At 57.7% G+C, this 17,916-nt stretch overlaps 2 protein-coding genes across 4 annotated transcripts in view; one reads left to right on the top strand and one right to left on the bottom strand.

The window, feature by feature from the left end:
* The first annotated feature begins 297 nt into the window (after positions 1 to 297).
* Positions 298 to 8,986, top strand: UBA1 (ubiquitin like modifier activating enzyme 1). 3 transcript variants are annotated; one of them, XM_027836736.1, is made up of 26 exons: positions 298 to 399; positions 2,393 to 2,509; positions 2,615 to 2,673; positions 2,761 to 2,929; positions 3,016 to 3,150; positions 3,668 to 3,774; positions 3,908 to 3,998; positions 4,099 to 4,231; positions 4,322 to 4,419; positions 4,692 to 4,838; positions 4,988 to 5,164; positions 5,252 to 5,356; positions 5,429 to 5,509; positions 5,635 to 5,790; positions 5,882 to 6,047; positions 6,188 to 6,384; positions 6,508 to 6,572; positions 6,698 to 6,893; positions 6,970 to 7,044; positions 7,195 to 7,384; positions 7,544 to 7,632; positions 7,723 to 7,815; positions 7,916 to 8,107; positions 8,195 to 8,296; positions 8,389 to 8,489; positions 8,684 to 8,986. In XM_027836736.1, the coding sequence occupies exons 2-26, from the start codon at positions 2,393 to 2,395 to the stop codon at positions 8,817 to 8,819; spliced, it is 3,177 nt and encodes a 1,058-aa protein (XP_027692537.1). In that variant the 5' UTR covers positions 298 to 399; the 3' UTR covers positions 8,820 to 8,986. The 3 variants fall into 3 exon arrangements, with proteins under 3 accessions (XP_027692537.1, XP_027692538.1, XP_027692536.1); XM_027836735.1 differs by lacking the exon at positions 298 to 399 and adding an exon at positions 1,208 to 1,353; XM_027836737.1 differs by lacking the exons at positions 298 to 399; positions 7,916 to 8,107 and adding an exon at positions 1,207 to 1,353.
* Positions 8,987 to 12,185: 3,199 nt separating this feature from the next.
* USP11 (ubiquitin specific peptidase 11) overlaps positions 12,186 to 17,916 on the bottom strand; it is a 20,533-nt gene continuing 14,802 nt past the window's right edge. Inside the window, exons 9-21 of the mRNA XM_027836756.1 lie at positions 16,785 to 16,943; positions 16,471 to 16,695; positions 15,534 to 15,617; positions 15,363 to 15,457; positions 15,052 to 15,252; positions 14,590 to 14,756; positions 14,153 to 14,449; positions 13,987 to 14,057; positions 13,793 to 13,905; positions 13,436 to 13,585; positions 13,230 to 13,345; positions 12,997 to 13,085; positions 12,186 to 12,767 (exon numbers count right to left, since the gene is read on the bottom strand). Of these exons, the coding sequence (XP_027692557.1) occupies positions 12,621 to 12,767; positions 12,997 to 13,085; positions 13,230 to 13,345; positions 13,436 to 13,585; positions 13,793 to 13,905; positions 13,987 to 14,057; positions 14,153 to 14,449; positions 14,590 to 14,756; positions 15,052 to 15,252; positions 15,363 to 15,457; positions 15,534 to 15,617; positions 16,471 to 16,695; positions 16,785 to 16,943 (1,914 nt within the window). The 3' untranslated portion in view covers positions 12,186 to 12,620. The remainder of the gene's footprint in view (positions 12,768 to 12,996; positions 13,086 to 13,229; positions 13,346 to 13,435; positions 13,586 to 13,792; positions 13,906 to 13,986; positions 14,058 to 14,152; positions 14,450 to 14,589; positions 14,757 to 15,051; positions 15,253 to 15,362; positions 15,458 to 15,533; positions 15,618 to 16,470; positions 16,696 to 16,784; positions 16,944 to 17,916) is intronic.

The following is a 17,916-nucleotide window of genomic DNA, read 5'->3' as shown; positions in this document are numbered from 1 at the left end:
CCAGCTTGGGCTGAACTACAATTCCCAGCAGGCTCCGCAACGGCGACCAGCTGGATCGTACCACGTGCCCTCCACCAGGGGATTCCTTCAGCACCCTTGGGGCCTGTTTTTTACTGAAATGGGCCAACAAGAGTCAGGATCTGATATGAACTAGGGCGCTGATAAGGCTTGAGGTGCAAATGGGGCACACTCGGATGGGAGAGCAGGGGCTAGGCTGCGAGAGTCGCATTTAGGGTGATCCTTCCCCCTTGACCCAAATGGTACCTCCCGCTCCAGGCCCGGGGACCTCAAGTTCCGCGCTCAGCCTGTCGCTACGCAAGCCGGGGCTCCTCGGCGGCAGCAAAGTCAGCTCTGGCTCCGGCTCTAGCTCTAGGGGAAGGCTAGGCTTCGGAGGAGGGGGTGAGTTGAGAGACGTGGTGTTGGGATAGAGGGGGCCGGGGGAGAGCTTTTACGGGAGAGCACAAGGGGCGGGGGAGGAGGGTGGTGATGAGAGTTTCGGCCTTGTGTGGCTGCCTGGCCACAGGAGGCGGGGTCTTCTTTGGGTATTATTCATTAGGGGCGGGGCCTCTGCCCTTCTTGCACTTCATTGCTCCTCGGAGGGGGCGGGGCATTTCGGGCTGGGCCATAATGTGGGCGGTGCAGTTCTTCCCCCCCCCCAATCTGCCTCCCCCCCACCCCCCGGCAATTGCTTGCGTTATTAGCTGGCAGGAAGGACGGGATGCGGTTTCTGGCAAGCGCCGGGGCAGGCGCGTGCGCGAACTTATTATGCCTGATCCTCGTGGGGAGGGGTAGGCTTTGGCCCATTTCGGGGTGCGCAGGCGCGAGGCGTTGATGCTGGAGGATTTGAGTGAGGCTGGGCCTGGTAGCTGGAAGTGCTCGTGTCACTCAGATACAGGAGGGCGGGAGCAGTTCCGGGGGGGGGGCGCGGGCGGGGGCGCACGTTGATTGGCTCGAGCGCTGGGGCGATGAGATTGGGGAAGGGCCGCTTGGAGACTTGCTTGTGCCTGCTCCGAGCCGCCAGGAGTCCCGCTCTTGGGGCACACGCCAGCTCCGCAACCAGCTGCCAGAGCTAGGAAGTGGGGGGCGGCGGGGCAGGGCTCACCAGGCCGGTGGGGGGCGGGTCTCGGGTTGGGCGGTGCCTGCGGCAGGAGGCGGAGCCACCCTGGGGTTTTGTTCCGGCTCTGCGGCGGGGCGGCCGCCATCTTGTGTCTGGGACCGAAGCAGCCTGTGGAGGGGCTGAGACTCCAGGCGCCGGGGCTGGCCTTAGGCGGTGGCGGGGGCAGTTCCCTGAACATCGGACTGCGACGGCGACTGCAGCGACTGCGGTGATCGGGCCCCAGGGAACAGGCCTTGGTAATAGGCCTGCCTCCGGGGTGCCGGCCGGCCCCCCTCCCCCCATCTCCTGTCCTCCACCCCCCCTTCCCATCTGCCGTGATCTCTCCCCCCCTCCCACTGTCTGCCTTGTCTCCCTCTCCCCTTTGACTGCCGGGATCTCTCCCCCCCCCAGCTGTGATCTCTCCCACCCTCCACCCTTGCTGCGATTTCTCCACCCCCCAGGGGGCGGGGCCACTGTCTCGTCGAGCCCCACCCGGGATTCTGCCGGAGGGGTGGGGCCCGTCAGAGGTGGGGGGGAGGGTGCGGCAGTCCTTCCTCCCCAGTCTTCACCGGGGCCCTTGGTGGGTGCGTGGGTGCATGGGTGGGCGGGTGGGTGGCAGGCAGGCGGACCGGTAGCCACTGGAGATAAGGCCAAGGAGCACCCTGGACAGCGCCTTCCTTTCATCCCCTTCTCTCCCCCCCCCCATCTTGGGCTTCTGTTGGTTTAGAAGCCTCTTTGACACCCTCCTCCCGTTTGCCTGAGGGAGTGGGAGAAGAACCGTAAAGGAAGGACTACAGCCCTTCCCCCAAAGCTTTGCCGCTGTTCTCTTCTCTCCTTTGTCACCACTCAGCTTGGCAGATAGTTGACTTTCCCCCCAGATGTCATGTGCCCCCTGGACTTGATCAGACCCCATCTGTCCCTGGGCCCGGTTTGCTATTTCACTCTAACCGTGCCCAAGAGATATTCCAAAAGATCTGTCTGCCTGTCCAAGAGGCCCCCCTGCTCTCACATTTCTCTCCTCTCCCCCCCCCCCCCCCCCCCCCCCCCCCAGTATGACCAGCTCATTCCCTTCCCTAACATTGTGGGAGGCTCTGGCACCATTTCTTTTCCTCAGACTTCCTGCTGCACCCATTCCTGGGAGGACTTCTTCCCAGATATCCTAATTACTAATAGTCTATTTTCAATGGGACTCCTCAGCCCATCTTTCTCATGTCCGGTTCACTATTGTGCTTCTAACGCTGATCCCTCCTCCCTCTCTCTGGGCCAGTTCTAACAACCCTCCTTCCTGTCTCCTAGATGTCCAGCTCGCCACTGTCCAAGAAGCGTCGCGTGTCCGGGCCTGATCCAAAACCGGGTTCTAACTGCTTTCCTGCCCATCCTGTTCCCTCTGAAGTGTCCATTGCACCTGCCAACGTGAGTTTTCAGCACTCAGTCCCAGTAGCGAGGTGGTTCCTGGGGCTTGCAAGGGTCAGCCTTGCCTCATTCTGTCCATCTCTCTGTCGCTTCCTTTGTCCACAGGGAATGGCTAAGAACGGGAGCGAGGCAGATATCGACGAGGGCCTATACTCCAGGCAGCTGTGAGGCTGGAACTGTTGGGGGCTGGGAAGGGGAGAAGTTGTCAGACTGGGGCTAGGCTCTAGACCTTTCTCTCATTTCCTTCTCAGGTACGTACTGGGCCACGATGCCATGAAACGACTTCAGACTTCCAGTGTCCTGGTGTCTGGGCTCCGGGGCCTGGGAGTTGAGATTGCTAAGAACATCATCCTTGGCGGGGTCAAAGCTGTCACCCTCCACGATCAGGGTGCCGCCCAGTGGGCTGATCTCTCTTCCCAGGTAACCTCAACCCATTTCCATGTCTCGTCTCCTCCTCCTGCCCTGCCACCCGAGTTATTCATCCTTTCTCTTCTTCCTACCTTCAGTTCTACCTTCGAGAAGAAGATGTGGGCAAGAACCGGGCAGAGGTTTCACAACCCCGTCTGGCTGAGCTCAATGCCTATGTTCCCGTCTGTTCCTACACAGGGCCTCTCACTGAGGACTTCCTTAGCAACTTCCAGGTACCTCAGACCTTCACCAGACACGTCCCAAGTTTGTTTCTTAGAGACTTCCATAGAAACAGCTTCCCTCTTCTCTAAATCGGTCTCTGCCCCCCCCTTGTCTTTCTTCTGGATCTTCCTCTGGTGCATCTTGCCCTTGACTCTGGACCCTGCACACCTGGGTTCTAATTCTAGCCCTGCCACTTCCTCGCTGACCTTGGTCACGTTACTGGATCTCCCTGGTCCTCGGAGGTGCACCAGGTGGATCCTGGCTTTAGGCCAAGGGGGATGGTCGAGATCGTTGGCCGTCTCCCTTCCCTGTGTTGCCCAGAGAGTCGAAAGGGTCACCCAGGTAGGGAGCAGCAGGTCTGGAATTGGCATTCAGGGCCTCTTGGCTCCAGGCCAGAGTGTTTTTCTCCTTTGTCATTCTTCTACCGCTAGGTCAGTGAGCCTGTCAGATTTCCACGCGAGTTCCTGTCATGTAGCTCTCAGCAGTCTCTAGGTGTGCCCCCCTAAGTCAGCCTTTCCTTCTACTCAGGTGGTTGTCCTCACCAGCTCTCCCCTGGAGGAGCAGCTGCGCGTAGGCGAGTTCTGCCATGGTCACGGTATCAAGCTGGTGGTGGCTGACACCCGGGGCCTCTTTGGGTAAGGCTTTCCTCTGGCCTTCCCTTTTCCCCTACCTTGGGCTGCTTGGGAAAAGAGAAGGAAGGGCTGAGAGGCATCGCTTGGTTGCTGCTACGGAGGCTGAGGGGTGGGCTCTCGGCCGCTTTCCCCACAGACAGCTGTTCTGTGACTTCGGTGAGGAAATGGTCCTGATGGATGCGAATGGGGAGCAGCCGCTCAGCGCCATGGTCTCCATGGTGACCAAGGTGAGGCACTGGCTTCTGGGCTCCCTGCCTGGTCCGGGTGGGCTCCAGACCATGGTGGCCCTGCCCCATCACCTTCTGGCCTATCCTCTGGCTCCCCTAGGACAGCCCCGGTGTGGTGACCTGCCTGGATGAGGCACGGCATGGCTTTGAGAGTGGCGACTTTGTCACCTTCACAGAGGTACAGGGCATGAGCGAGCTTAACGGCATTTCGCCCGTGGAGATCAGAGTGCTAGGTGAGCGGGCAGGGCAGCGAGCGGAGGGGAGGCTTCGTGCAGAGGGTCGGCTGAGCTGCTTGCCTTTGGGTGACCAGTGTGGCCCTACAGGTCCGTATACCTTCAGCATCTGTGACACAGCCAGGTTCTCTGACTACGTCCGTGGTGGAATTGTCACCCAGGTCAAAGTGCCCAAGAAGATCAACTTTGTGAGTCTCTCCAGGGCAGGTGGTGGGCAGGGGACTGGTGCGGTGGAGAGGTGAGACGAGGACACCCAAGGTTAAATCCTACCTCAGATGGTGACTAGCTGCAAGAGCCTCTGCCTGCCTCAGTTTCCTCCTCTGTAAAATGGGGATCATAACGAACGCTTACTTCCTAGGATCGTTGTCAGGATTCAGTGAGATCATATAGCGCCTGGCACATAGTAGGCTCTTAAATGCTTGTTTCCTTTTTTTCTGACTTGACCCTCCCTGTCCTTCAGAAATCACTACCTGTATCCCTGGCTGAGCCAGAATTTGTGATGACGGATTTTGCCAAGTTTTCTCGCCCTGCCCATCTCCACGTGGCCTTTCAGGCCCTGCATCAGTTCTGTAGCCAGCGGAGGCGGCTGCCCCACCCTCAAAATCAGGTGCCTAGGCTTCTTGGCGGGGAGGCGGGGGAGGAGGGAGAGAGAAAGATGCCCGCAGGGCCCCAGCAGCCGGGCATCATCCTTCCCTCTGTCCTGTCCTGGGTGTGGACCGCAGGACAAGCTGCTCATTATATCTTCCTCTTTGCTAGCCGGATGCATTAGAGATGGTGAACCTGGCGCAGGCGATTAAGGGAACTGCCTCACCCCGACTGCTGCAGGAGGATTTGGATGAGGAGCTGGTACGGCAGTTGGCCTACATGGCAGCTGGAGACCTGGCCCCTGTAAATGCTTTCATTGGGGGCCTGGCTGCCCAGGAGGTTATGAAGGTGAGGTTGGCCACGGGGCCGGATTCTCGCCCGCGTGCCTCGTTTTCTGGGGATTTGGTCTAATAGCTGATTCTGCACTTCCACCAGGCGTGCTCGGGAAAGTTTATGCCCATCATGCAGTGGTTGTACTTTGACGCCCTGGAGTGCCTGCCTGAGGACAGAGAGGCCCTGACAGAGGACAGTTGCCGCCCGGTAGGTTATCGGAATGGGTTTGGCTCATTTCTGGGGCTGAACTTCTTGTCCGACCCACTTCTTCTTTTGCAGCGCCAGACACGCTATGATGGGCAAGTGGCAGTGTTTGGCTCTCATCTGCAGGAGAAGCTTGGCAAGCAGAAGTACTTCCTGGTGAGTGACCCCAGGCTGACTGACCCTTTGCCCATCCCTGGCTGCTCCTGTGTCTGTCTTGTGGATTGAGCCCAAGAGTTCCCTCTTACCTGGTCTTGGTCCTCTTTGGACCGCTCTGTTCACAGGTTGGGGCAGGGGCCATCGGTTGTGAGCTGCTCAAGAACTTTGCCATGATTGGCCTCGGCTGCGGGGATGGCGGAGAGGTCATCGTCACAGACATGGACACCATCGAGAAGTCCAACCTCAACCGGCAGTTCCTCTTCCGGCCCTGGGATGTCACGGTGAAGCTCTAGGGGGCTTGCGGGGGATGGGCGGCCCTGGGCTGGCTGCCCCGTGCCTTGACCCTGCTGCTCTTTTCTGGTGTTTCTGTAGAAGCTCAAGTCTGACACAGCATCTGCTGCCGTCCGTCAGATGAACCCACAGATGCACGTGACGAGTCACCAGAACCGCGTGGGGCCTGACACTGAGCGCATTTACGATGATAACTTCTTCCAGGCCCTGGATGGTGTGACCAACGCCCTGGACAATGTTGACACACGTGCGGATAGAGCCGGAGGCTCGGGAGGCTGTGGGGGGCATGAGGCCTGGGTCCCCTGTTGCGCTGGCCCCCCCACTGCTATAACTAACCTCCCGGTGAAGGTTGACCTTAAAAGACCTTCTCTTCTTTTCCCCACTCAGGCATGTATATGGACCGCCGCTGTGTGTACTACCGGAAGCCGCTGCTGGAGTCAGGCACGTTGGGTACCAAGGGCAACATCCAGGTGGTCATCCCTTTCCTCACTGAGTCCTACAGCTCCAGCCAAGACCCACCGGAAAAATCCATCCCCATCTGTACTCTCAAGAACTTTCCCAATGCAATTGAGCATACGCTACAGGTGTGAGGCATGGGGCCGGACTGGGAAGGGGAGGGCGGCACTGGCCAGGGAGGTGCCAACATGGGGTGAACCTTGGGTCCCAGTGCCCCCCAGAATGACCAGATTGTACCTTGACCTGCACAGTGGGCCCGGGATGAGTTTGAAGGTCTCTTCAAGCAGCCGGCAGAGAGTGTCAATCAGTACCTCACGTGAGTGGTGCCAGCCCCTTTTCCCACACCCCAGCCTGGATCTTCTGTCGGCTCCTCCCGCTGTCCCGCACCGCAGCCCTCGACCCCTGAACTAAGCCCATCGGTCTCCTCCCCCTGACCCACAGAGACCCGAAATTTGTGGAGCGAACGCTGCGGCTGGCAGGGACCCAGCCTCTGGAGGTGCTGGAGGCCGTGCAGCGGAGCTTGGTGCTACAGCGCCCCCGTAGCTGGGCCGACTGTGTGGCGTGGGCCTGCCTTCACTGGCACTCCCAGTATGCCAACAATATCCGTCAGCTGTTGCACAACTTCCCTCCTGAGCAGGTAACTCCAAGCCTTTCATGCTTCACCACCCCCCCCCCAAGACCCCCCTGTGATGCCCATTTCATTTCTCTGCCAGCTGACCAGCTCTGGTGCCCCCTTTTGGTCTGGACCCAAGCGATGTCCTCATCCCCTCACTTTTGACGTCCACAACGTGAGTATCTTCTCCCTGTGCCAGGGCCGGAGGGGAAGACGAGGTGAGAATCTGGGGGAGGGGGCCTAGAGGTGGAGTCAGAGAACCTCGTTTCAGGTCTTGGGGATGAAATGAAAAGGGATGGCACTTCAGTCTTGTGCCTTCTTGCAGCCCTTGCATTTGGATTACATCATGGCGGCTGCCAACCTCTTTGCTCAGACCTATGGGCTGGTAGGCTCTCGGGACCGCACAGCTGTAGCCACGCTTCTCCAGACTGTCCACGTCCCGGAATTCACCCCCAAGTCTGGCGTCAAGATCCACGTCTCTGACCAGGAGCTGCAGAGTGCCAACACTTCAGTTGGTAAGCACCGGCCCCCCCTTGGCCTCGGGCCTCCCAGCTGCCCTCTGCCCTCCAGTTCTTCTCACTAGCTCCCGGGAGCTTCCGTCCTTTCCCTGCTCTGCCGTCATCTCCTCAGTCTGCTCTTCTTCCTTGTGCCCCCTGCTTCTGGTGGGGCCACAGATGACAGCCGGCTGGAGGAGCTCAAGACGACGCTACCCAGTCCGGAGAAGCTGCCTGGATTCAAGATGTATCCCATCGATTTTGAGAAGGTACTGGGGGATTCTGTGTGTAGGGCAGGTGGACGTATTTGGGGGGGGGGGCTCCCCAGGGACTCAGACCTCCCCTGCTCCTCCTGCTAGGATGATGACAATAACTTCCACATGGATTTCATCATGGCCGCCTCCAACCTTCGGGCTGAGAACTACGACATTGCCCCTGCCGACCGGCACAAGGTGAGAGCCCTCGTCCCTCTCTCAGAGCGCTTGCCTTCCCTCCTGGCCACGTGTATGTATGTCCTGGAGACATGGGGCTCGGGGCTCTGTCTGTTTACAGAGCAAGCTGATCGCGGGGAAGATCATCCCGGCCATCGCCACGACCACTGCGGCTGTGGTTGGCCTCGTGTGCCTGGAGCTGTACAAGGTGGTGCAGGGTCACCAGCGGCTTGAGGCCTACAAGAATGGCTTTCTCAACCTTGCCCTGCCCTTCTTTGGCTTCTCAGAGCCCATCGCGGCTCCTCGGCACAAGGTGAGGCGCCAACAGACCGTGGGGGCCCAGGTGGGGAGGGGGGAGGGTAGAGGGCCTGTTGACTTGCTTAGTCTTTCTCACTCGCAGTACTATGACAATGAGTGGACGCTTTGGGATCGCTTTGAGGTCAAGGGGATCCAACCTGGGGGCAAGGAGATGACTCTGAAGCAATTTCTGGACTACTTCAAGGTGCTGGAGTGGAGGGAGAAGGGGAAGCGGGAGGGAGAAGCTGTGGGGCTCTGGGGAGCGGCTTCTGCTGACCCCTGGGTGGCCCCCCACAGAAGGAGCACAAGCTGGAGATCACAATGCTGTCCCAGGGCGTGTCCATGCTCTACTCCTTCTTCATGCCAGCTGCTAAGCTCAAGGAGCGGCTGGACCAACCGTGAGTGTCCTCCATGCCGAGCTGTGACGAGTGGCAGGGAGGGTTGGGTCCTGGTGGTGGGAACCAGCTCTTAGCGCCTCACACCTTGGGCTGCCATCGGGCCCCGGCCTCATCGAGGCCTTTGGCCTAAGCCCACAGGGAAGGGGAAGGCTTGGCTTTGGTTTTTACCACCATCTTCCTTGGAATACCCTCAGTATGACGGAGATTGTGAGCCGGGTGTCAAAGAGGAAGCTGGGCCGCCACGTGCAAGCGCTGGTTCTAGAGCTCTGCTGCAATGACGACAGTGGCGAGGACGTGGAGGTGCCCTACGTGCGCTACACCATCCGCTGACTGGGTGGCAGGCGGCTGCCTTCACCTTCCCTCCCCCCTCTTCTGCCCTCTCCCGTGCCCGCCCCCCTCAGGGGGGCTGGGCCCCCCCTCCCCCCCCCCTTTGCCTAGGGCACTGGAGGGCATGACTTTGTACTGAACCCATAATAAAGTTATTGATGGAAACCAAAGGCCAGGACTACCGCACACATGTGTGTGTGTGTGTGTGTGTGTGTGTGTGTGTCTCTGTGTGTTGGGGGTAGGGGGCAGAGTGGAGTGGGCAGAGTATAAGAACAAGGCCCGGGAAACCCCTGGGAAGTTGTGTGTGTCCACAAGCAATCTGTGTCCTTGGGCCTCAGTTCCCATCCCTAGGCCTGGGCTCTACACTAGGTGACCAGTAAGAACCCAATTCCGAATCTCACTGTGTTAGGGTGGGGTAATGGACATCTCTCCAGGGATTCCTGCTTATGGCTTCAGGGTACTTCTGCCGGGATCGCTGGGTTAATGAAGAGCTCACTACCCCTCCCTGTACTGTCCTGACTAGAGTAGCCCAGGACGCTGGTGTTTACCAATTGCTTCCAGACTTCTCGACCTGGACCTGCACCTGTGGGGGTGGGGATGGGGATAGTCAGGTCCCTCCCCCTCTTCCCATGACAGCCTATGTTGATGTCCTCCTCCTCCTGGAAGCTCCCGGATGTGGGCAAAGTGCATGGCAGCCGAAAGCCCAGTCCCCATGCAGAGCCCACCAGTTGGGCGACGGGCAGGCACGGGGCACGTTTTTGTGGGAATCTCTACATATCTGTAACAAGGGTTCTGTTTTCCAGTGTCATTTGGGGAAGTGGAAGGAAGAGGAGGTGGATTCTTGTTAAGAGATTCTGCTCAAGTGTCCCCAGTGATGGGATCTCCAGGACAGCCCAACGTCCCCTGTACCCATCTTATTGCACCTACTGTGCACAGTGCCCAGGCTACACCATACCTGGCTGGGCTGGGCAGGCCCCAATTGGGTGTGAGCAAGTTTCCCATCACGAAGCTATGCCGGACTCCAGTTGAGAGGGCATGAGGCTCAAGAATGGGGCAGAGGTGGAGGAATTTAGGGATTGAGGGCCTGAGTTCCGAAGTCAGAGGTGACTAAGGCAGGGACTAAAGGGCTGGCTTGGGGTGGAGACGATGGCCCAGCTGCTCGGGAACAGGGAGGGCTGAGGGGCCGCGCCGCAGAGGACTGCCGACTGAGACAGGCTGCGCCAGGAGGGCTGGGCCTCAGCACCGCTGCAGAGGTGGCTCGTTGCTAGGCAGTGGAAACCTCCTCGGCCGATAATCGGACTCTCGGGCTAGCCCCTCGTTCCCACTAGCAACGGCAACCGCACCTAAGAGGCGGTGGGGCTGGTGTCAGCTCAGGGTGGCTTTGAGGAGGGAAAGGACACAGCCAAGGTCGCAGGAATAGACCTGAGAGATGAAGCACCTTGCTCAGATGCAGCCTACTGCTTACAGGCCTGGCCTTCCTCACTCCGCTTGGTTTACCTCAGTCTCATAGTAACAGCTTTGAAGATCGAGGAAGGAACAACCATTTAAGTGCCTACTATGTGCTCAGCATCTTACAAACATGATCTCACTGAATCCTCACAACAAACCAGGTTAGTAGGTGCTGTTATCATCCTCATGTAACAGCTAAGGAAACTGAGGCAGACAGGTGAAGTCACTTGCCCAGGGTCACATGATCAACAAGCCCCACTGGGCTGCTTCTAAGAGGTTATTTCCTAGCTGAAGAAACCAAGGCCCAGACTGGGAAATAAGTGTCAAATATTAAGGTCCTGTGACTACTGCAAGCCCATACATGGCTCCCTGCCACCTGACTGTCCCCAGATTCCTCCAGGAATTTCCTTGGAAGTTCTTTTCCACTAGATCTCCAGGCCCACTTCATTTGGAAGTACTGTGTGTTTCGGGGTAAACTGCTTCCCCCCCCCTCCCATTTCAAAGTGGTTTCATTCCAAGCAATGATTTCCGGTTTCTTGGGTGTATTGTTTTGTGGAAAATGGGGATGGGAAGCCTCTCCTTGCCTGGACAACTGCCATTTGAACGAGGGAATGAGAAGTGCAAGGAGCTGCTCTCTGGGGCATGGAAGCCCCCCTCCCCCCAATCTTCCTGCTAAGCAAACTAAAGCCCAGGAAAGGGCAAGAGTTTTGCCCTGGCCACCCAGCAAGCAGGACTGGAATTGGGGTTCCATCTCCCAGGGAGTCCGCCCAAGGATGCCGTGGGAAGGCCAGGGGCCAAATGGAAGAGAGCCGCCTTCCCCCATCAATGCCCACAGCCTCCCCTCTCCCATCCCTAGATTTGTTGGGTGAGGAAGGAAGTAGAAACCAAGAGGCCAAAGGGAATAGAGTCAGAGGGCTGGGCTGGAGCCCACCAAGTGGGGCGGGCTTCACAAAACTGGTGTTTGGGTTAGAGAGAGGGGCAGATACTAAAGGCATCAAACAATTCTCCAACTTCACGTCCTCAAGAAAATCCCACCCCCCCCCCCACCCCAAGGAACAGCAGTAACTACCAGGACATAGGCTGACTTTCCCATTCAATAAAAATTTTATTAGCATAATTTACAGGCAGCAATGTGGACAGAGCATTGGACCTGCAAGTTCAAACCTAGCCTCAGCCATAACTGGTTGAGTGACCCCGGGCAAGCCCCTGAAGCTCCTCTCTGTGCCTGTTTCATCTGCCAGAATGGGGAGACTAAGAACACCAGCTGAGACAACGTGGGGTGAATGGTCTTTGGGGAAGATGACCTGGGAAGGGCTTGGAGGCCTAAAGGGGGTGAGCTGAGCATTGACAATCAGGATGTGCTGGTCTGAGGAAGGTCCCCCGGAGGAGTCTGCCCTTTACTGCATAGTCTGAGGCAGCCGAGCTGCTTAACCGTGGAAAAGGCGCGGAGAGGTTGGGGTAGTTCTGCAAATAAGGGTCAGGAAGGTTCTAAGAACCTCGGGAGTGCTTGGACAACTGGAGGGGGCAGGAGCGGAAGGTGAGGCTAGGACAGACAGTTCCAGGTGCACTCCCCCAAGCCAGCCCCTAGGCCAAGCCGAGTGCTCCCCCCTGCTCCCCCCTTCTCCTCTACACGGGATCCAGTCACTGGCCAAGCCCTCCACCTGAATGCTGTCCTGCCCCCTGCCAACTGTCAGAACAGAGCCAACCCGTCCTCCTTTTGGGGCTGACTTCCCAACACACCCAAGGCTCACAATGCTCGGCTCTCCCTCTACTGCTTTTCTGAACTGCCATGGAGCATCCTAGGGCCTGATCCTGAGGCCTGCCCAGGGAAGGCTGAGGAAGGGACTGGTTCCTCCTTCCCCTGTCCCTCCCTCCCTTCCTTCCCACGCCCCATGGAAGTATGTCGCAAGAATGAGCTGCTCCAGGTGAAACACGGGCTTTTATGTACAACGGGTACCAGACACAAGGAGGGAGGGCATCAATAATAAAATACAATCTGTATTCACTGTGTAGAACTTTTCCCCCCATCCCTAAGACCCAGCCCTAGCTGCCCACAGTGGGCAGCAAAACATAAATTACAAAAGAAAAGAGAAACACCTCGGGGGGGGGGGGGGGGACACACGACTTACTGCTCTGACTGGGAGCAGGGCAGGCACTTGAGTGGCTGCCCGTGGAGGGGTGAGCCCAGGGACGGGAGGGGGCAGCGGCCATGGCTAGGGGTCCCCGGGGCCAGGGAAAGAGGGCTGGAGGGAAGCCCTGGGGAGCAGTACCTGAGATGGTCCAGGGCAGTGGGTGCTGGTGATCTGTGGGGATGAAGAGGGGGACAGGGTGGGGCCCCCCTCCCAGTTCCCCCCTTCAGTCCATGTCCATGGGCTCGGCCCGGGGACAAGGGCCTGGGCCGTCACCAGGGGGTGTGGAGACCGTGCTGGCTGGGCCAGGTCGGGTCGGGGACCGCTGCACCTTGTCCTGCCGCTGATAGAAGAGAACATAGGCTGCCTTGGACTGTGAGGGGTGAACGAGAAAAGCCAGGGACACACGGGGTCAGAGACTGAGAGCGAGATTTCAAGTCTGAGACTCAGAGAGAGAGGAAGACAGAGGGATCACAGATGCAAAAAGGGACAGGGAGCATGCTCCCCCGCCACCCCGGGGCACAGACACACAGCACACGCGCACACATACACCCGCCCACGACGCCGGGCTGGAGGACATGGGTCTTGCCACAGCTGCCCACCTCGATCTGGCTCTCAGACACAGGGGAGACACTGCTGTCATCGAAGTAATGCCACTGGCCACTGTCCTTGTTTCGGGCAAACGTTGTGTCTGAAAGCAGCAAGTTCCTTCAATGACCCCCGGGGAGTAGCCTCGAGGAGCCCCAGGCCACCAACCCTCACTGGCTCCCCGGGGAACCTTCCTTGTGGGCCCCAAGATCACCCCTTGTCCCCATCCTCTGGGGCCCTGTCATACAGTGCCCATCTCGCAGGCCCCCATAGTGGTTTGAGACAGCGATGAGGTCGTATTTGCAGGGTGTTGGGTCAGCCTCAGTCCTTGGTTTGATGATGAACTCCGAGAAATCAAGGTCCCTGGGAGAAGGGGGGGGGTAGGAAGGAAGCTGAAATGAGGTCCCTGCTCCTAGGCACCTCAACCTCCCTCTCAATGGCCTTGGCACTGACCGGATAGGAAATTCAACCAGTGTGTCCAGCTTCTCACGGGAAAACTTGGTGTAGGAGAAACGCTTCAGGTGGATAATGAGGGCCTCGGGGAGGGCCCACAGATCCAACTTCTTGGTGGCAAGCTGGTGACGTTTACAGGTTGGGCAGTACCTGGGTGGCGGAAGCCAAAGGCGTGTCACGTTCAACTCTGATGTTTGCCACGAACCCTGGGAATGCCTCCCCAATCTCTCCTGTTACGCCTCCTCCCTAACTCTCTCCCTTTCGGAGGCCTCTTTGCCCTCACTGCTTTTCGCTCCCTTTCCCTCCGACCTCATCAGCCATTATGACCCAGAGAACAGACGCACTGGGCCCTCTCACCAGGGATTCTCTTCTTCCAGCGTCTCCACGGTGGTAAAGAGCTCGATGCACTCCTGGAGGCGCACAGGGGCCTTCCTCAGCACGTAGCCCATGCAGTCATGTTTCACATAGCCCTGGGGAGGGAGGGAAAGGGATCATGGTCTGGAGCAGGGGACGGAAGGGGGGGAGAGCGAGGGGGCGGCAGGAGCGCAAACCTCGGCTTCCACTTCGTTGTAGTAACGCTTCTTCATATCGGGTTCCCAGTCGATGGCGATGTATGGCTGGGCTGAGCACGAGGGACCAAGACAAGGGTCAGCGTTGGCTCCCTGGGCTCCCCGGGAACCGCCACCTCCACCCCGCCTCTTCCGCCTTCCCCCTCACAGTTAAAGGAGACTCCGTTGGCATCCTCAGCAAAGCCTCTGCGGTCACTGGTTCCGTTGGAGTTCACAGTATGGAGGCTGAAGAGGACCTTCCGCCGGGGCCGTCTCCGCCGGCGCCGGCGCCGCCTCCTTCTTGGCCTCTTCGCGGGGCCGGGAGGGGGACTGGGAGGGGGACTTGGAGGAGGGCCCTCCCCCTCTCCCTCCCTGACCTGAACCACGCTGGCTGCCCCTGAGCCCTCTGTAGAGGCCTGGACATCCAAGGCACTCCCCCCCCTCTCCTCTTCCTCCTCTTCCTCGCCTGGCAGGGAGTGAGCATGGGCGGGGAGGAGAGGGAGATGATTAGAGGCGGTAGAGTCCAGGAAGACAGATCCATTGACCCCCTAACCCTTCCCCAGTCCCCACCCCCCAGGTGACCTAGTCCCCTCTAAAGAACCTCACCCTCACTCAGCCTGCTTGGACGCTTGTACAGATCCTCGTCCTCGTCCTCGTCCTCATCCTCATCCTCCTCCTCCTCGTCGTCCTCGTCCTCATCCTCCTCCTCCTCCTCATCATCCTCTTCCTCCTCATCCTCCTCCTCATCTGATTCAGGTCGAGTGACATACCGCCTAGGTTTATGGAAGAGAGGGCATGAGCAAGGCGCTGAGCCTCATGGACCGGCAAAGGGTGGCGTCTGCAAGGCCCAACCAGGAGAGACACAAACGTCCACTCTGGACTCCTCTCCCTTCTCTACCGTCTCCTCTCTTGCCTGAATTCTATTTTCACCAAAGCCGGCGTTTCTAGAATGGGGCTTCAAAGAGCCGCAAGTGAGCAATGCAGTCAGTGGCATTTCTTTTTGCTCGTTCCATGTGCGACTAGGAAACTAGCGTCTTTGGGGGGGGGGGCGCGGGGCGGGTGGCTTACGAAAGGCGATGCAGCAGAATGTGGTAGAGGGCATCCCAGGAGAGCCGGTCACGCGGCACAGATACCAGTAGGGGGTGTCCAAAGAGCATGAGGCCATAATAGGAGTCACTATAGTCCCGGGCCGGGGTCCGCTCCCGAAGATACACAGGCAGTACCACATCCTCTCCTGTACCCTCTCCACTTCCACCAGACACCTCATACCTGCAGCACGAGGAGGGACAGCTGGGGTCAGGAGGAAAGGGGCTGGATTCATTATCACCTTCCTTCCCCAAGGCTCTGGCCCCCCCCAGAGGGCTTCAACTCTAACTCACACAAAGATGTCATCTCGGTCCAGGATGCAGCTCAGAGACTCCTCCAGCTGGTAGATCTTATAGAAGCGGTGGCTGAACACATCAGCGACCATCATCTGTGGAAGGCAGGAGATGCAGCTCGGAGCCTGACGGTGCCAGCTTTCCCAGCGCCCCTCAGCTCTGTTGACTTACCCTGTCTGGAGACACGCCTGTGTGTTTAGCTAGTGCGACGCAGAGGTCCAGCACCTTCCCTGCCTTTGGCACAACCAGACGATGCTGTGGGGGAGAAGATGGCCCAGCTCACATCCAGCAAGGTCCTCCGGAGACACCTGGGAGCCACTCTCCCATTCCAGCATGTCTTCCATCTCTCTCTTTGGGCAACATTTCTCACCATCTAGCTGTCTCTTTGCAATGTCTCTGTCCCTCTGCCCAATGCTCTGGCTCCGCATTTCTGGCTCATCTCTGTCCCTCTGTGTCTCTCAAATGTCTTTCTTGGCCTCGTTTTTCCTGTTATTTGTTTGTTGCAATGTGTGGCCCTCGCCTCCGTTCTGCTCCTGTCTTCATCACTTTCTATCTGCTTTGTGACTAAGTATCTCCTGGGTTCAGGATCACGTGCTGGGCCCTCGAGAGCAGGGGCGTCGAGGCAGGCCGCAAAGTGACTTTGAAAACCACCAATTCCCATTCTCTATGTTGTATTGTAGCTTTAGTTACTTTGTGACACTTTTTCCAATGACCTTTGAATATGGTTTGGGTGGGAGTTTGAGACCTGTGCTATTTCTCACCCTGTCTCTGTGCAATGGAGGCCTGGCTGTCTCTGGAATATCCTTCAATCTCTGTCTGTCACTCCAGTATCTTGCTTAAAAAAAAAAAAAAAAAAAAAGACAAAAAGAAACCAGGCGCCATCCTTCCTCCACCTGTCTCTTCCTTCTGCCATCACTGCTTTGGCCCTGTGCTTGGCCTTCCACGCTGTGCCTGACTCTACCCACAGCTTTTTCCCTTCACAGCATATCTCAATCATGCAGCAAATCTTGTGCCCCCTCCCCCAAAGGGTTCTCTCGATGACTAGCGCTAGGCCCCCACCAGGTTCTCCTGGCATTCTGTGCCCTTCTCTTCAGTGTCTTAGGGTCACCTGCTCAGGCTTTCGCCGAGGGTCCATAGAAACGAAGAACACCTCCATGCCACGCTCTTTGCTCACAGGCAGAGGGACACTCAGGTAGCAGAAGGGGTCAAAGGTTACAGACACTTTTCCACACTCAGGGCAGACCAGCGTTGACTTGAAGAGCCCATGGAATGTGTCCACAATGACAGAATCATTCCGACGCTTGTGGTTTCGCCATGCTTCATCTGCTACCTCCTGCCAGGGAACCCCCGGCAGTCAGAGAATGATTGGGGGGTGCACGACATTGGGAGAACCCCAGAGAGGATCCCGGGCCCAAGGCCTACCTGATCAGGCCGTCCGGCGGCATCTCGAAGCTCCACATACTCCTTCTTCTTGACGCGGTTCAGGTCCTCGTGCAGCCCATCAAGCAAGAAGGACAGTAGCTCCTGGGAGTCATGTTGCTGGTACCCAAGGAATTGAGAGGCAAAGTGGCCAACCTTGGTCTAGGGACACAAGGGGCAGGGGGCTCAGGGCAAGCTCAAGACAGCCAAGAGTAAAAAAAGCAGCAGAACCAGGGAGGGGCTTGAGGATGTTGGAGGACGCCCTGAGGGTCACGAATAACCCAATAGAGGACTACGTCATGGCAGCCAAGGGGATCACATGGGCATGAGTGAGTCACACAGAGGCCCAGGGTCACAGGAAAAGGCAGGGAGCAGCAGGGCCAGGGAGGGGCTCAGGAGTGTTGGAGGACACCCAGAGGGTCACCAAGGAGCTTAACGACTCTTCCAAGAGAGGGCTATGGCATGACAGCTGAGGAGATCACATGAGCAATCAATGAGTCACAGATGAGGAATCAGGGTAGTCTCCGACTCACTGGGCTCCAGAGAATCTTAGAGGATGGGGTTACGGATAGTTCTGACTTTATGTAAACTTACATCATGCAAGTTCAACTTGCTGTCAAGAATTCTGAAAGGCATGGAAAGATCTAATAGAAACATGGATGAAGAAAGTTTGGAAACAAGTGTGCCTGCAGTTTGTTGCCCATTTTCCTGGATATGACAAAGAGGAAATATTTGAAGAAGTAACAAAATTGTGAAATTAGCACAAGAATTGGAGCCAGAAGTGGCTGAGAATGATGTGGATGAGCTGAACGAGTCTCCTGGAGGAGAAGTGGGGAATGAAGATCTGATTGAGGGACGGGGGGGGGGGCTACAAAGACTGCAGATGAAGAAAGGGAAGCTTTAGAATCAAGGTCCAACTCAAAAGCTTCCCCACTCAACAGATAGCAGGAGCATTTTACCACATGAGTGAATTTTCTCTTGTATTGAAAAGATGGATCCAAATACTTCTAAGATTTTTAAAAGCTCAAAGGCTAGATGAGGAGCATGTGGCCTGTTATTGTCAGCTAGATGAGGCAAACATGCCTGGATAGGTGTGCAGCCAGGCCCCGTGAGAAGGGCTGGGTGGGGAGGGAGG

The sequence above is a fragment of the Vombatus ursinus genome, unplaced genomic scaffold (genome assembly GCF_900497805.2).
Source record: "Vombatus ursinus unplaced genomic scaffold, bare-nosed wombat genome assembly UNPS02014819.1, whole genome shotgun sequence".
Taxonomy (NCBI): domain Eukaryota; kingdom Metazoa; phylum Chordata; class Mammalia; order Diprotodontia; family Vombatidae; genus Vombatus; species Vombatus ursinus.
The sequence above is the reverse complement of the archived record's forward strand: the minus strand, read 5'-3'. Positions and strand labels throughout refer to the sequence as shown.